Genomic DNA, 18,616 nt, shown 5'->3' with positions numbered 1-18,616 from the left:
AAATTACAGTGAAGGGAATCTTAAGTGATTCAACTGCGATTTCATCAGCCTTTGATATGCAATTTTAATAGTTATCCAAGGTCAACTCAGAGATGGCAGGATCATTCTTCAAAAGAGTTTAGTTACATTTTATTACATTAAAAAATACCATAGCATCCTGAATTATTAAAAGCATTTAATTTGGGGATACCTGACAGCTTGTTTGACTGAAGTTCTGGACCTAGTTTAACAGCCTTTGTCATGGAACATGACTGCATACTATATAAAATGTGCAGTATGTCGTGTTTATAGTATAGGTGCATATAAAAAATATTTAGTTGGTAGAAAAGAGTTCTATTAATAGGCAAAAATCAACATCTTGGCTCATATAAATTAAAATAATTCTAAATATTTTTACTAAATATAATCCTCTGTCAGCTGCAGAATTACTGCACTATTTTCATCAATTAACTCACTCACAGACAAATATACCTCCTTCCATAGAAACAGTAGACATCCAAAATAAAAGTGAAAGATAATAACATTCATCTAAATATTGCAGCAATTGTTTTGATAAAATATCATACTTATGTTATAAAAGCCTCACAGCCACTGAGATCACTCCTCTAAAGAAAAATGTATTGACTCTTCAAAAGAATCACTTTGATGTGAACACTTGGTACAATGCAGTCTCCCCTCACCACTGATCTTTCAGCTAAACATGAAACATACAGAAAATTATTAACCATAGGAACCCATGATGGAGGAAGATCATCTTCTGAATTAAATTTCAGCGTGCACAGCTTCATTCTATAGGAACTGCCAAACTTGTCTCTCAAACTGCTTCCCAGATTTACTATAAGAAAGTTAATTTGGGGGAAATATTCTTGATGCTCTGTTTCTAGGGCAGGCCAGCCAGAAGATAAGACAGGCTTATGTGGTCAAAGGCTTTTCTACTTTTTTGCATAGAAACGTCTGTTAAATCTATTAAACAGCATTACTTTTATGTACAACTCTTCCCTTGCTTATTATCAAAGGGAAACCGTAAAATCATAAACTGAACACTCAACTGAATATTGCCACTAACAAAGATATTAAACTGTAGTCAGTTTGTACTCCAAAAGTTTCAACTCAGCTTCCTTTAATATCTATCCTAGAATGAAATGTTTTACCAATAATTCCTTGTTGATCCACAATTTCAGTTATAATTATATTACTAGATATAAATATATCTAACACTATACATAACCAAAAAAGAAACCAATTCTGGATTGTACATTCAGATTAAACTGTTATTGTCACTGGTGACAGTACTTGGTCACTTCCTGTCAATGACATTTCCAAACCCTCACCAATTTTATCCAAGAGCAATATGAGAGAGACTCTAGGTCTTATGGTCTTTAAATATTTTTTGGAAGCAGCTATGTTGCTTACAGTGCCTTTTTTTCTTGCCTTCATTACACATCAAAGAACATGCATGTGTGTGTCAGTGTACATATAAAAATAATGTTATACATTCCATAAGCAAAGTAAAAAAACTTCAGAGTCCAAACAGAAGACATAAACTGTAGGTAAACAACTTATTTAGTCTAGTAAATAACTATTACCCTTTGTTAATAGATCAAGAAGTCGTATTTTGGCTTTGAAACAAAAAGAGTGATCAAAAGGCAGCGGAAAAAAAGAAACACAAAGCAAAACACATTGCTTCTGATGAGATCTGAAGTGGGAAGGACCTTAAAGAAGGTTAACTTGAAAAGAATGTTGTCAAAGACCCAAGGTTGAAGTAAGAATAGAAACATGGAAGGTTGGCAGAGCACCAGTGCCAGAAAGGTGAAAACAATTATTGGGACAGCAGCAGAAGAAACACCTCAACCTAATACAACAAAATCTAAGAAGAACTTTAGAAAGTTGGACAGTGATTTTGGACTGGGTTTTGGAGTGGATGTTGGAGTTGTGCTCACATTTACTGTAGGCATGTGAAATGTACAAACCAGCACTGTATTCATCTCAGCATCAACCCAAAACAATTTTGAGAACAGACTGTGTAAGTTTCACTAGCTAAGGAATGCAACCTTATGCTGACAGAAACCATTTCTTCATACCACAAGGCAATGGGAAATCAACTATGGATGCCAGATTTGGTGGTGGACTTTTCACCAACATCTCTGCCTGCATGGCAACAGATATTTGGACTGAAACAGAAGTCATGAAAGAAATGGAGAACAGGTTCAGGACAATGACCCATTTACAGGTTGTGATAGTAAAGAAGACATTTTGGGGACGACTCTCAAGGCAGCAATCTGCTTCTGGAGATACCTGTCAGGAAAAAGATGACAGAAAGTTATAGCTTAGCAATACTCCTTCCTGCATATATCCAGGCACAAGTCTTTGCCTGAAAATTTATAAATAGACACTTGTTTAATAATTTCTTAATGAAGTAATGAACAAAAAGAGTATAGAAGCAACAGAAAGATTGTTAGTTAAGTACAGCAACACACAGGCAACTGAAACACTCTCTCAGTTGGCTGATCTAAATTTTTCAAATTCTTACTGTTTCAGCAGACTATCTAAATAGGCTTGTTCTTTGGTCTTTGAACACCAAATTACTTGACATACTGTGAATGATGGACATTTTCTCTGAGGCACAGTAGATACTGTACACCTTGCTTTTACATGGCCTTCTGAGTTGAATTGTAATAGCAAAATTAATTACGCAACCAATTAAGTATCCAAATACTCCCATGAAAACCACTTGTTGTTTCCATCCTCTTTCCCTGCTCTCCTAATTTCCTTGGCAAGATAGAAAATACACATTGGCAAGAGATGGCAAATCTTTCTGCAATTCTAAGTTATGAAATACACTGTTGAAATATGTTAAAAAACCCTGTCATTTGTATGTCATATTTTGCCTCATTTACCACTATTTAAGAACCGAAATTATTTAATTTTTACTAACTCATTTGAAGAGCATATCTGGAATTGTTTACATCGTTCAGTGCAAAACAGCTATGAAAAGTAATGTATTAACAAAAATCAGTCATTGCTACTGTTTAGAAGTTAAGATTGTTCCTTATCAACAGAGGGCAGTCTTTGATAACTATACATTTGAATGAAGACTTGGAGAGCAGTAAACTTCTGTGTGTTTTACATGGGACTGTGAGTTGTGTAGGTTTCAAGTAAGAAATATGCATCTCTGATCCATCATCAAAAGCAGGAGCCAGATGCCCCCAGGAATGGTTGCATTTAAAATAAGAATATATTTGCACCCTTTTTAAAATAAACAAATGTCTTAAAATATAGATTTACCCTGCTGAACTTCACAGGGTTTTTTTTGTTTTTAATTTTTTTCAGAGGAAATGTTCATCGCTAGATTTCCAGAACACACATTTACTTATTAATGCTCTGTTAAATGAGGTGGTCTTCTGTGCCCTAAATCTTTCTGTTTCTATTTAGACTTGGAAATAAAGTTTAGTAATATAGCACAACTTCAAGTTTTCATGCAAAGACATGTATGTGCTTTCTCCCCTGGACAAATACCAGTTCCTTTATTCACTAAAAATTTGTTTTAAAAGATCAGTGGACTTGTTATTGGGCCCAAATCTCATTTGTGACACTAACTTCAGGGACAATTTGTGGAACAGTTTGGATTTACATCTATGTTATTAGCCAAGTTAATTTGTTATTAGCAAAACTTAGCCAAGATTAATTTTCTTCAGATACAATTTGAATACAAGTGTTGGCACAAGCCAAGGAAAATACTTTCAAATTCTCATAAATTCTGTAATCTAGAATTTTTGTTTATGTTGTCCTAAAAAAAGAAGAAGAAATAAAGCAAGTCTTGCACTTTGCACTTGGACTGTGGCACAAGAGCTGACTTGTTTGACAAGACACCAACTCTTAAAAATAAAGAGGACTTCTGCTGTTTGTACATGGAGATTTACTACTTAGTGATGGAGATAATAGAGGTCAAAGAACCAGACCTTGTGTCCATAGAAAATAAGAAATTTCTGTGTGACACATGGGGCAACTCCATCCCTCTACTATGTTTTGATTTTTTTCCAGACACAGCAAAATATCTCAAAAATTAATAGTTAGAATGCCTTGGTCATTGATGCCTAGGACTCAATTTAAATATCTTTCTTTGAATCTTACAAATAAGACATTCTTTGCTGAAATCCAGGGTGAATGTCTCAAAAGGGTAGACAAATAGTATTAGTGTTGCTTAACTTGATAGATATCTAACTACTAGAATTATTACTCCCTGAAGCACCATCCGACTCTGTAAGTCTATTGTATAAACTTCTTTAATAAAATAGCTTTCAGCAGTATTACACAGGTATGTCAGTAGTAAAAGATAAAAATTTATCAAAAACTACAATAATCTAGTGTTGTAGAACTGAGTGTAGGTGTCTACTGATGTCCCCCCCAACCCAAGCTGAATTATTTATTAGAAAGAATACTTAAATGTGAATGTAGCTGACTGTGCCCACACCACAAAATTCAAACTCCAGACTCGAGTTTTGCCATACAGAAAGCAAGATCGTGCCACAATGTTGCTCCACCACTGAAGGATAATGTAAAAGACAATTTCAAAAGAAGGAATAAAGAAATCACACAAATGTCAAAACAGCCTTGTGCTGTCCTTGAATGTCTCTGTCGTATTTTTCGCTTTGTTAGAAACCTTTCTTATACCAGCACGCGGATCACATTTCATATACAAGAATGCTATCAACTGTGAGACACGCTGAATCGAAACTCACAGCCTGGAATCAGGAAATTTACAAGACAAGGAACTCAAAGTTGGGGTTCTCGTTAACGTGCTTTTAACTGCAGGCACAAGGTGGCACAAGTACCGTGAGGCTTTCATTCACCCACTGCTGTGACTCGCCGCCTCCGAGGAGTGACACCGGGCACCAGCTGGTACTAACTGATGCTTTCTGCCCCCGGGATATTTATCCAATATTCTCTGCGGCGCACAGCACCGCGGTGCCGGCAGGCAGCTCCGCCGCAGCCCCGTCCCGTTCTCCCTCGGGCACTTTTGTCTCCCTCCAGTTCCCCGCATCCGGACCCGGCTCTCGGGCAGCCCCGCTCCTGCCGCTGCTGGAACCCGCGCGGCACCCGGCACCCCGAGGGGACGGGAAACCCGAGCACTGCCCGGCGGCGAGCCGGGAACAGCCCAGCTTTAGTTCTGCCCCCGGGGGCCGGTCGGGAGCGGGGTAGCTCAGGGCAGGGGGCGGCGGTGAGCTCCTGCCGCTCCCGGAGCTGGCAGAGGTGCGCTCCTACGCTGCGGGAAAGCAGCCGTCCAACAGCAGGGTTCCCTTCCCGCAGCGGCTGGCGCCAGCAGAGCAATCCGTGCCCTCCCACTCCCGCACGGCCGGGGCTCATCCCGCCGCTTTCCCCTCCGCAACCTGTTGGGCGGCCGCGGGAAGCAGAGAAGGAGGGAGGAGAGCCCTGCCCCTCTAGTAACTTGCATGATTGGCAGGCAACTCTGTCCAATCGCGCATGCCGGCTTTACTCCTGCGCGGGTGCCCACTGGTCACTGGGAGGTGCGGGGCGGGGCTTACCGGGCCGCGGGGCTCCCCTCCGGAGCGGAGCGCGGCGGGCTCAGAGCGCAGCGTGTGCGCGGAGTGAGGGGCGCCGCGCCGGCGGCAGAACTGGGACCGCGGTTCGGCCGCTCCTGAGGTTCCCGACGCTTCTCTCCACCGGCAAGGACGATGCAGCCTCTCCCCGCCGGGCTGCGGCGGCTGCCGGCCGGCTTGCTGCTGGTGCTGGCCGGCTGCGCCTGGGCTGGGGCGGTGGAGCCGCCGCTAGACAGGAGCGCCGCGGTCTCCTCGCCGTGGTCGCCGGAGGCGGCCCCCGTGGTGGTGGCCAACCGCGGGCTGCGGGTGCCCCTGGGCCGCTCCGCCTGGCTGGACCCCACGCGGGACCTGGTGCTGCAGGTGCAGCCGGGTGACCGGTGCCACCTCACCGTGCTGGACGAAGACCCGCTGTGGCAGCGCCCGGGCCGCCTGAGCCCCCGGCGCTTCCCCTGCGACTTCGGAGCCCGCGAGGTGCAGTACTCGCACCTGGGCGGCCGCAGCCCCGCCCGGGACCGCGTCCGCCTGCAGCTGCGCTACGACTCGCCGAGCCGCTCCCTGGTGCTGCCCCTGGTGCTGGAGGTGGAGGTACTCTTCACCCAGCTGGAGATCGTCACTCGGAACCTTCCCCTCACCGTGGAGCGTCTGCGGGGCACCAGCAACCCGCTGGACGCCCGCAGCCTGGAGTTCGCCTTCGAGCCGGGCCGGCAGCGCTGCCGGGTGGGGCTGCTGCCGCTGCTGGCCGGGCTGCCCCGCTACGGAGAGATCCTCAACTACCCGCCGGCGGCGGCGGGCGGGGGCGGGGAAGCGGCGGGGGGCGGCCCGATGCCGTCCTTGATGTGGGACTGCGAGGAGTTCCTGCGCCTGGGGCTGCGCTACCGGCACACGGCCGCCGGCGGCTCCCCCAACCGCGACCTGGTGCCGCTGGTGGCCGAGCTGCGGGAGGCGGCGGGCGGCGGGGCACTGCTGAAGCGCGAGTACTTCCAGGTACTGGTGCGGATCCGTGCCGGGACTGAGAACGTGGCCCCCAAACCCAGCTTCTTGGCCATGCTCATGATGGAGGTGGACCAGTTCGTGCTCACCGCCCTCACTCCTGACATGCTGTCAGCTGAGGATGCAGAGTCACCACCCGATCTACTGCTCTTCAACATTACCTCTCCCTTTGGTCCTGGCCAAGGCCACATGGTCAGCACAGACGACCGGAGCTTGCCTGTCACCTCTTTCAGCCAGCGGGATGTGCGGGAGCTGCGCATTGCCTATCAGCCACCCATGGAGGACTCTGATCGGGAGCGGCTCTTTGAGCTTGAACTGGAGGTGTTGGACCCAGAGGGTGCCGCTTCAGAGCCCTTTGCCTTCGTGATTGTGGTGAAGCCCATGAACACCCTGGCACCTGTGGTGACCCGCAACACTGGCCTCGTGCTCTATGAAGGGCAGTCAAGGCCTCTCTCGGGCCCAGGTCCCAGTCCCAACCTGGTGGTCAGTGATGAGGATGACCTTGAGCAGGTGCAGGTGAGTGTGGTGGCAGGGCTGAGGCATGGCCACCTCACTCTCCTGGAAGACACCCCAGGATCTGCTGCCCCTCGTAAACATTTCACAGTGGCTGAGCTGGCAGCAGGCCGAGTCATTTACCAGCATGACGGCAGCGAGTCTCCACTCAGTGACAACATTGTGCTGCGGCTGGAAGATGGTGGCTCTCGCCACCGCGTTGAGTTCCTTTTCCCCATTACCCTGGTGCCCACTGATGACCAGCCACCCCTACTTAATGCTAACACAGGGCTTGCCATGGCTGAGGGTGAAACAGTGCCCATCACCACCCGAGCTCTTAGTGCCACTGACATTGACTCGCAGGATGCCATCCTGCTCTTCACAGTGGAGTCTGGCCCTGTGGCTGGGCAGCTCCTGCTCCGTCAAGCACAACCACCTCCTGGCTGGGAAGAGGAGGAAGAGGAGGAGGGCTTTTCTTGGAGGAAGGTACCAGGTGTAGCAGGGAGCTCCCTCATCTATGAAAAGCCAGTGAGAGAGTGGCTGCAACAGGACATTGTGGAAGGGCGTCTCTTTTACCATCACTTTGGGGCTCACAGCCCTGGCCCTGGGGTTGTGTTGGACCAGTTCATCTTTAGAGTCCAGGATGACAATGACCCACCCAACCGCTCTGGACCACAGACTTTCGTGATCAGGGTACATCCTGTGGACAGATTAGCCCCAGAGCTCCATAGTAGCAGCAGCCTGCATTTAATAGTTGCAGAGCAGCAGGTGACTCCTCTGCGGAGGAAGCACTTGTGTTACACAGATCAGGACTCAGTGGACCGTGAGCTTCGCTACACAGTAATCCAGCCCCCCACTGACACTGACTCCAATCACCCTCCTGATGCATATGGAGCACGCCTTGGATCCCTCGTGCTTACTGAGGATCACTCTGTGGAAGTTACACACTTCACCCAAGCCCAGATCAACCATCACAAGATCTCATACCTCCCCCCACAGGAAGAGCTGGGGGTGGCCCCTCATTTGATTCAGTTTCAGTATCAAGTGCAAGATGCAGCTGGCAATGCAGCCAAAGGGACTTTCACCATCTACCTGCAGCCTGTAGATAACCAGCCTCCTGAAATCACTAATACTGGCTTCACTTTGCCTGAGGGAGGCAGCCACGTCCTTAGTCCAACTGAGCTGGATGCCAGTGACACGGACACTGAACTTGCCCGTCTCAGATTTATCCTGACCCAGGCTCCTCGGTATGGCCAGTTGCAGCTCTCTGGGTACAGTCTGGTTCCAGGAGGTACCTTTGGCCTGGAGGATATCAGACAAGGGAGGGTGGTGTATGTGCACAGTGGAGCTGAGACCAACAGTGATACCTGCAGGCTTGATGTGAGTGATGGGGTTCATTTTGTGCCCATCACACTGAAAATGAGTGTGCATCCAGTTGATGATGAGATTCCTACACTACGGCTGCCCCCGGGCACCCTTGGTTCCTACCTAGATGTGCTGGAGAATGGTGCTGCTGAAATCACAGCTAGTGTCATTCAGGGCACGGATGAGGATACAGATGACTTTATGTTGACCTTCATTGTAGAGGATCCTCCTCAGCATGGCAGCATCCTGGTTCAAGGGGTTCCGGCAGAGAGATTTTCCCAGAGAGATCTGCTGGATGGCACTGTGGTATATGCTCACACTGGTGGTGAAATAGGCCTTCTGCCCAAAGAGGATGCTTTCAACCTTACCTTGTCTGACCTCTCTGAGAAGTGGCGTGTCAGGGGCAATGTTGTTCAAGGAGTTTCAGTCTTGGTGACCATTCTTCCTGTTGACAGTCAAGCTCCAGAGATTTTTGTGGGGGAGCAGTTCATGGTGACGGAAGGTGACAAACGGGTCATTACTCTTGCTCACCTCAGGGCTGAAGATGTGGATACCCCTGGTGATGATATACTATGCACAATTGTTGCTCAGCCCATGTCTGGGTATGTAGAGAACATCTCTCCTGCCCCAGGATCTGAAAAATCCAGGGCAGGTGTAGCTATAAGTGCTTTTACCTTGAAGGACCTCCGCCAAGGGCATATTTTTTATGTCCAGAGTATACATAAGGGTGTAGAGCCTGTTGAAGACAGATTTGCCTTGCGCTGTTCTGACGGCATCAACTTTTCCCAGAGGCACTTCTTCCCCATTGTTATTGTGCCGATCAATGACGAAGAGCCTGAAATCTTCCTGCGAGAATTTGTTGTGATGGAGGGCATGAGCCTGGTTGTTGATACCCCTATCCTCAATGCAGTTGATGCAGATGTCCCTGCTGATGAGTTAACATTCACAATCACCAGGCTTCCCAGGCACGGCCACATTGTGAACCAGCTTGTCAATGGAACTGTCCTAGTGGAGAGCTTCACCCTGGATCAGATAACAGAGAGCTCCAACATTCTCTATGAACATGATGACTCTGAGACGAGGGTGGACAGTTTTGAGGTGCAACTCACGGATGGTAAACACACCATTAGGAAAATGGTACCCGTCATGATTATTCCTGTGGATGATGAGACGCCCAGAATGGCCATCAATGATGGTTTGGAGATTGAAATAGGGGAAACTAGAACTATTAATAACAGAATATTGAAGGCTACTGATCTTGATTCTGAGGACAAAACCTTGACGTATGTTATAAGTTACGGGCCAGGACAAGGCCTCTTGCAGAGGATAAAGCCTTCAGGTGGAGTTGAGAATATCACCCTGGGAATGAACTTCACCCAAGATGAAGTGGATAGAAATTTGATTCGATATGTGCATTTTGGCCAACAAGGAGTTCGTGATCTTATCAAGTTTGATGTAACAGATGGAATAAATCCTCTCATTGACCGCTACTTTTACGTGACAATAGGCAGCATTGATATTGTCTTCCCAGACGTCATCAGCAAAGGAGTTTCTCTGAAGGAAGGAGGGAAGGTAACCCTTACTACTGATTTGCTAAGTACCAGTGATCTGAATAGTCCAGATGAGAACTTAGTTTTCACCATTACCAGACCACCCGTTCGTGGCCATCTTGAATGCACGGATCAGCCTGGGGTGCCCATCTCCACTTTCACTCAACTCCTGTTGGCAGGCAATAAAGTCTATTACATTCATACTTCAGAAGATGAGGTGAAAATGGACAGCTTTGAGTTTGAGGTGACTGATGGCTATAACCCTGTGTTTCGTACTTTCAGAATTTCTATCAGTGATGTGGACAATAAGAAACCTGTTGTCACAATCCATAACCTGGTGGTGAGTGAAAATGAATACAAACTGATAACCCCATTTGAGCTGACTGCAGAAGACAGAGATACACCTGACACACTGCTAAAATTTGTCATCACTCAAATACCAGTTCATGGCCAGATCATGTTCAATAACTCCAAACCAGTCACCACCTTCACTAAACAAGATCTGAATGAAAATCTCATCAGCTACAAACATGATGGCTCAGAGTCAGCTGAGGATAGTTTCTCTTTCACTGTTACAGATGGCACTCATACTGATTTCTATGTCTTCCCCAACACTGTTTTTGAAACAAGGAAACCCCAGACTATGAAGATTCGAATAATGGCTGTGGACAACAGTATACCTCAAGTTGTAATAAATAAGGGTGCTCAGACTCTCCGTGTTCTGGCCACAGGTCATATCGGGTTTCTGATTACCAACAAAGTGCTCAAAGTGGAAGACAGGGACAGTTTACATGCTACTCTTAAGATCAGAATCACAGAAGGTCCACGCCATGGCTTCCTGATTCACCTGGGGAAAGGCAACCATAGCATCAGCCAGTTCACCCAAGGTACTACAATACTTCATGTGATTTCTTTAGATCACTGGAAACATTATTTTTCATGCTAAATTCTATAAAAATTGATGGGAGAAACATTCTGACAATGAGCTTATTTATAATGGCTTCATTATTTTTTACATCTGTTTATTTTTTATTACATCCATCACAGCTTTAAACAGGAAGTGTGGTCTGGTGGATAAACCCTGATTAAAGGAGCTTCATTTCTTTGGAGAGCTTAGTCCAAATAACTGTGATTAACACTTTCTGTCAGTCATAGTGATAAAAATTTGGATAGGTGAATTAGGCTGTACATCTTAAGAGAAGGTGTTTTCTTTAACCAGTTTTATTTAGAAAATGATATGGCAGTGGCCAGACTATTATTAACTAATGGCTAGGGTATCAGTTTCTGTACAGTCTAAGCATGCAAACTGTAAAAGCAAAATAATTTCTCACCAGTGAGAAATAATATATTAAGAGTGCATTTGTTGCCTTAATTATGCAACTCTTTACCACAAAGTGTTTGTGGTAAATTAAAATGTAATGTAAACATTTCAAAATTATGTCAGTGGTGCTTTTTACATGGAACTAAAATATCTGGTGGTATAAATAGGGAAAAAACCACACGTGTTATATATATTCTGAAATAAAGCCTTCACCCAAGGCTGTGAAGTAACTTCAATTGAAATGGGAACATTAGCTATTCTCTGGGAGAATTTCCCATGTTACTTTGCAATGACTTAATGGGTAGTTGACTAACAATGAAATTAGGTTTTTTTTGCAGCCTTCTGCAGCAGTTGAATGAGCAAACAGCACCAGCAGCATGGATGCTCAGAGTTAAAGGGGGCCAGCCAGGCTGGGCTGTGTAGGTGGAAAGGCTTGAGGTGAACATTTGCAGTTGTGTTTCATTTCACAGAGCCCATACTGGTGCATATCCCACATACCCAGCAGCAGCAATGTTCTTGTCAGATATACCAAATCTTTCTGTTTTTCAACTAGCAGTGCAATGGCTGACATAGCTTAAATTTTGCACTGCCAGTACAAAAAAATAAGGATGATAAGAGATCAAACTGTGTCCAAGCTTTGGGGACCACCACAATTACTTAAGGCTTGTAAGGCTTCGGTAGTGAGATGCGAGTAATATTGAGTGTTATTAGAATAAGTGAGAAACAAAGGAGAAAGGGAGTGAGCAAATAAACAGATTATGACTTATTTTAGTGGGTTTTCTTTTACATTGAAGAATGTGAAATTACTGAACAGGTGTTCCTTGAAAGCAGAAGAACAGTGTTAGTTTTTTTGAGGATGGGGGAGCTCTTGGGAGAGGTACATAGTCCATTTCCTCCTGTGCCATGTGGCCAGACATACATTTGTCTGACAACCAAAATGAAGTTGCTACTTGGCTTTGAATCGGCCATGGAGCCATATAGCATGAAGGCTGTCTTAATATCCTGGGGCTGCCCAAGCTGGGTAAGAAGAATGCAATCCTTAGGGAAGGTTTGTTTTAAAGGTAGTGAGGATCCCCAGAATGTGGTGTAACTTTACAGGTTCCCTGACAGTACTAGCACAAGCACTCTTTAATTTGTGTTGGATTGAGGAGTGTTTTTAATTTTAATTCCTTCAATAGTACTGGCCTTTTAGAAGGTCATGCTTAGGCTACACTGAGATGAATAATTGTCAAATGTTCAGGGCAGAAATAAGCAAGACCCTCTTGTCACATTGATTATGATCCCAGTGTAAGCACAGATTTTGCAGTGGACTTTGTGAAGCCTCTGCATTGACTATTGGACCTGTTGTTACATGCTTTCTTTTTACGTTTTGATCTTCCCCTCTCTTTAGACCTCTTATACTGTCATGTGCCACCTCTTTCAAAATGCTGAATAGTTTCAATTTCACCGACACATGTGGGTTCTTTTGGGGCTTGTAAAACTTCATTAGAGTCTTCCAGTTTATGTTGGAAGGGACCTCTCGAGGTCATTTGATCCTATCTCTACTCAAAACTGGGACAGCTTTGAAGTCAAATGAGGCTCTTCAGGACATCCTGCAAAAATTTTGAAAACTGCTTGCTAGTTTGTGCAGTCCATACTCAAACTCTCATTTCTTGGATTTGTGCCTGTGGTTGTATGAATAGGCAGCCTGACCACTTTGAGTAGGGTAACAACATTCATTGTGTGCAAGCAGCAGGAGCAGTCTGGTTTTTCAGATTCCTGTAACTGAAAGAGAGGGCAGAGCAATTGCTTAGAACACAGCTTTTCACCTTATGCTAGTGGGGATAATTATATTTTTTTAATAGAAAATTTTGCTTGATGTATTTTAAAATTATGTTGGAGAATTTCAATATAAAAATAATTTTATCAGGCAATGTACTTACATGGTTATGAATTGTGCTTATAACCAGACAAGTTTTGATAAAACTAGCACAACCCAATCAGCTGTGGAAGGCATAGACTTGCTCAAGTGACTCCAAGCACAATCTTAAGGAACAGAAAACAAGTCATTCTTTGCAATTATTTTGACAAAATTAAGGTCTTTGGATGGTGAGCAGCCTTTTTTTCTTATGAGGTGGTCCTGGTCCTGCAAACACCAGTTTAAGTGCTTTTCTTTATGTCTGCTGGAACCATGGATGTTGATAAGGCTACCCATGCGAGCAGAGCTGAGTACTTTTGTGTTTGCTGGATGAAAGGTTTATGTGCTCCACTGGCATGAAGAAGTATTTGTTTGCATTCTCTTTACGGCCCCATGAATTTTTGATCTTTAACTTTCAAACATTTATGGAAGAGATTCTTCAGTTACATATATTTGCTGATAATGCTCTTGACTTGTTTGCGCTCTAAGATGTCTGGTTACTTTTGGAACTGAAGATTTTGTGAAGCTCTAACAAAAGTGATTTTGGCTTCTTTTTACTCATGCATCCTCCCTAACATCCAAGGAGAACTTGGGTGGTACTTGAGCTCCACTTTAATGTGATTAATTTCTAACACTTTTTTTTTGAAAACAGTATCAGACTTGGGTTTTTACCAACAACAGTCCTATAAACTAGAAAAAACAATATTAGCAAATATTTGTTTATCTTTTACATATTTTATGGAAACTCCTGGCTCAAAATTGTACATCAGGTTATTTTTTTTCTTACTGAAGTAATTTCTGTTTACTTTAATTGCATCTATTTGGGTTCTTAAAACAGACAATCACTGTAACTGTCCTCTACAGTACTTTGCAGGCTAAAGAATGACAGAATCAATATTAATATCCTTGTGGAGATACACCTCTGTTTAAGAAAATGGACTGCTAAAAATATGAAATAGTTCTGACTGTCAAGCCTATGTTTTTAAATTTCATTTCAGTTCTTTTTGTAAATACAGCTTAAAGGAAAGAGACCACTGGGGAGGGGGAAGTAAAGGGAGAGACAATGAATGATATCTGTTAAGCTTCAATGCTGTTAATACTGAAATTCCTCAGTTCTGCTGGAGGACCTTGATCTCTCTCTCATTGAAGTTAAACTATTTAATACACGTCAAGTTTTTTTTAAAATACTTCCAACCTTCATAATTTAAAATAAAGTCTATTTTTTCCTGACTCTTTCCAGCTGATATTGATGATATGAAGATATGCTATGTTTTACGAGGGGGTGACAATGCCACCAGTGACATTTTCCATTTCTTGGTTGAAGACGGTGGTGAGTACTCCTAAAATCTCAGTTTTTCTTGTTATTTAGAGACAAAGAATTTAAATATGCTTTCAGAATTGAAGAACATTGAATTTAATGGAGGGAATTCTGTGTTATCTTCTGCAGTATCATGTTTTTTATGGTTTTCCTATATTGTGAACTATTTCTGATGATTATGAAGAGAGGTCTTAATAAAGTGGTAATTGCACCTAATGAAAAAAACCTCAACCTGTGCTAACAAGAAAGTGAAATTCTGTAAGTCTACTCAATACCTGGACTTTCTGTAGTTTTACCTTTGTATTCCCTGTCCAGACTGCTCCCACATAAATTCTCCTAAGTCTTTATCTTGAGAAACTTTTCATTTATGGTTATTGTTGTCTACTTTTTTAAAGTTTCTAGTAATAAGACTGTTCATATTAAAATGTTATTCATATCAAAACCATGTACCATGTACAATACCTGTACCATGTACCTGTAAAATTTGAACCTAGAGTTCAAATTTTGATTCTATGTACTTAACAGAATCCTCAAAGATCTTTGTCAGGCAACTGTTGTGAATTCTCCTGGGTAGTGTTATTTTCTGGGATTGTGGTGGATGCAAAAGAGAATTATTTTAAAAACCCTGAGAATGCTGGTGTGTACTCATTTGAGGGAGAAATATGTCAGAGTTTTTTGTTTGGTGTAAAAGCATAAAGAAAGAACAGTTTAAAGGTTAAACAAAATGTATCTAAGGGCTTTTTTTTCCCCTATCCAAAGTCTGACTTGATGTGGGTATCCCTACATGTGGATATTCCTGTGTGTGGTAACAGGTGTCTAGATTATGTTACTTTAATGTTTTTTTAAATATGCGATACATAGCTTTATGAGTAATCAGCAATGAATTTTATTAGTTGATTTAATAATATACTTCTTAGAAAGAATGCTTCAAGTTAGCTGATTGTCAGCTCATGAACACAGCTTGTGTTACTGCTTGACAAGAAGCACCGCCAATTAAGGGTATTAAGATCAGTGAACAGGGATTTTTCCTGTCTGTCACAGGCCGGACAGTTTTGTCACCATCTACCATTGCTGGAGTGGGATATTAAAACATGTTTTACTGTTTATTTTGCTGGACAAGCAGAGAGGAAACCTTTCTATCTTCCAGGACTTTGGGAAATGTCTTTGCAAATCTTTGTGACATTAGAGACCGAGTAGTGACAAAAGAGTTTACAACACTTGACTAATTTTCCATAAATGTTTTCTTTTCACTGAGATGTAGGTTAGAGAAGCTTAAAGATAAATATAAAAATGGAGCATGGGATGCTGCCTTTTCATAGAAATACTTTTTATGACAGGTGTCACCACAAGGTGACATTGTTTGTGATATTCAGTTTTTTTGTTTAGTAGGTGAAAAAATATTCCGTCTTGAGATTGTTTTAAGGTTTTGTGTGATGGGAGTAATTAAAGCTGATAAAATTTTGCTCTCAGTGAGCTGTTTAACATCAGTTCTTAAAACTGAGTCGCCCCTCGAGATACCAACATTTGTGGGATTTGTGTCAGTACTATTTAACACTGCATAGTGGCAAATACGTAGTTAAAGCAAATTGCACCTAATATATTCCAACTCTATACCAAGAAATTTTTTTTCATTAGAAAGCTTACTTTTCACAACTGCTTCTCTTTAGCAGAGTTGTAACAGCCTGTCAATTGTAACAGCATGCTATTTTTCAGAATACAAAGAATCATAACAGGGTGCTTGCAAACTTTTTTAGAGCCTTTGGAAGTTGTGACATTATTGTCTTAGATACTACTTAGCTAGATGGTAAGATGGCTTTTGCTTTCCTGAGGCTATTTGTTGACAGAAAAATGAGCTGTGTTGCATTTCAGAGTATTTCTGATTTTGAAGATGGTAAGGACACATTTGAAATTGATGACATTGTGATCAAAACATTAGTAGTTTATTGTCTGAAATATCTCAAATTTATTAGCAATGTCTTTAGAATCTGTAACAGATGAAAAGTCCAGCAATTTAATGTACTTCTATTTCCACCCTCCTCAGAAAGACTTCAAAGCCAGTGTTTTGCAGCTCAGATGTATTTTGGCAGACTTTCAGTTGTATCAAGGGTATTGTGTAGGTTTTTTTTGATTTTAAGCCAAATCATATTTTAAGAGACTCCACACAAGAGCTGAGTGAAAGATGAAGCACAGGTGATCAACATCCCATTGTAGGAAGCCACACTTCTGACTTCCATCTCCTGTATCAAGATTTTTGCAATAGTAACAGGTTTGTGCTACCCTACAGTGCCTAATGCTATAACTTGAATAAGTGGGACTTCAATTAAACTGAATCGTATGGTAGTACCTGAGTGAACTGGTTCAAATCAAGAAGCATTTCAAAACATGATTCAATTAATGCATATGTGTTCATATAATTCAGGTAATGTAATTTCAAGTAACTTAAAAACCCTAAAATAAGTCACATCTTGCAGCCCAAGTATTTTATATCTTCTAGGTTTTCATGCCTCAGCAAGGGGAACATACAACAGCAGTTCCTTCTCTTTTCATATGACACAAATTAGAAAGTTGTTTTTGCCCTAGACCTGTAGTGTTGCCTGTAAAATACTTTTCTACATGTCCTGAGGTATTTGTTCACAGTCTCTGAACTGCACATAGAAGAGCATGACTTTCCTTAGGTTTGTCTTTTGGTGGCTGATCTGCCTTACTCATTATAACATTATAATGTTATATGACTTATGAAAACAAATGCAGAAGCTCTTTTGTCGGCCTTTTAAATGATGATAGTCTGACTGGGGCCCGAGGCTGTTATTTCACGCAATTGCCTGGAGACCAAGTACAAGGAGTCATCTAACTGCTGTGGTGTGAACTGTGTTGTGGATTTGGAGTTTTGTTTATCTCCTCACATGCAGTAGTATTTATGGTAAGCAAGTTAGGGCAACAGCAGGCTAGGTGGGTAGGTGAGGGGAAAGGAGCCAAGTCAGCCCTCTGCCAGCTCTTGGCCCCTTGCCTGCTCTGCTTCTCGCAGTGGGAGTAAGGTGAGTGCCATGCTGCATACCAGAGCATGACCTGGGATCTGAAAGCATGAAATATGGTACTGGAACAAGGTTGTTTGCCTAGTGGCCAGGGGAGAAAACTGAAGTGTAGACAAATGGAGAGAATCTTTGGGATTATAACTAGGTCATAATAAACTTTGCAATGATAACTAAAGAGAACAGAAATGTGCTCAATATGAAGAGAAAGGAAGTCCATTTGTAAGGAAAGAAAGCCCTTAGGACTATAATTAACAAGCAAGAGCATAGGCCTGCTGTATTCAAACCAAAATTAGAGGTTTCACCAGGAAGAACTGGTTCAGGTTTAAAACTCTGAAAGAGTCTTATTGTCAGCATCAATTACCCCTACAAATGTATGGCTGTAGAGATTTTTCTGGCTTAAAATGGCATTTTCAATAAGAGTAATTAAAAAGTAAAATAAATTGAACACAATTCACCTATTTATCAGAACTAATGTTTTTTAAAGGTAGAAGGTATTTTATTCTTTGTATATAGGGATTTAGCCTCAAGATGATCTGCTATAAAGTGGGTGAACCCATGCTTCTGTTGTACTTAGAATAAGATGATTCTGCAGTATATCAGATGCGGCTGAGTTAGCTGTGTGACATTTTGAAATAAACCACTGTGATTCATATTAAGAATTCACTGTCAATTTTTTTTTTAAATTCTAATCTTGAAATAATCATGTGGAGATCTTTTGCTACTGAAAAAGTGTTACGAGTCCAGTTTCGCAAAACCTTGAAGAAAGTGTGGAATTTTCTTTTCCACAAAGGTTGCAAAATAGTCTCAGTTGAATCACATTCCTCAAGTGTGGTCTCTACATTCCATTAAGAAGGTGGAGAAAAAACTCTTCTTAGCAAGTGCAAGCATGTGACAGTGGTGAATCCTGATGTTTACATTATTAAATTCTTAATTCAGTGATTAATAAAGGAATGAGGGAATAAGGGAATGCAGGATTTTTATTTCTCATGGGGAAGTAAAATGCAAATCTAGACTGATAGTTGAACTCCTGCATATATTTCTGATATGTAAGTTTCAACAGTATTGAAAGACTCACTAGACTGAAAAAAAAAAA

General features: G+C 42.5%; 1 protein-coding gene across 1 annotated transcript in view; it reads left to right on the top strand.

Moving 5' to 3' along the window:
• Positions 1-5,563: 5,563 nt before the first annotated feature.
• FREM2 (FRAS1 related extracellular matrix 2) overlaps positions 5,564-18,616 on the top strand; it is a 124,606-nt gene continuing 111,553 nt past the window's right edge. The window contains exons 1-2 of the mRNA XM_015644459.3: positions 5,564-10,842; positions 14,414-14,503. Of these exons, the coding sequence (XP_015499945.1) occupies positions 5,694-10,842; positions 14,414-14,503 (5,239 nt within the window). The 5' untranslated portion in view covers positions 5,564-5,693. The remainder of the gene's footprint in view (positions 10,843-14,413; positions 14,504-18,616) is intronic.

This window comes from Parus major, chromosome 1 (assembly GCF_001522545.3).
Source record: "Parus major isolate Abel chromosome 1, Parus_major1.1, whole genome shotgun sequence".
NCBI classification, from domain to species: Eukaryota; Metazoa; Chordata; class Aves; order Passeriformes; family Paridae; genus Parus; species Parus major.
This window is presented reverse-complemented; position numbering and strand designations above follow the sequence as displayed.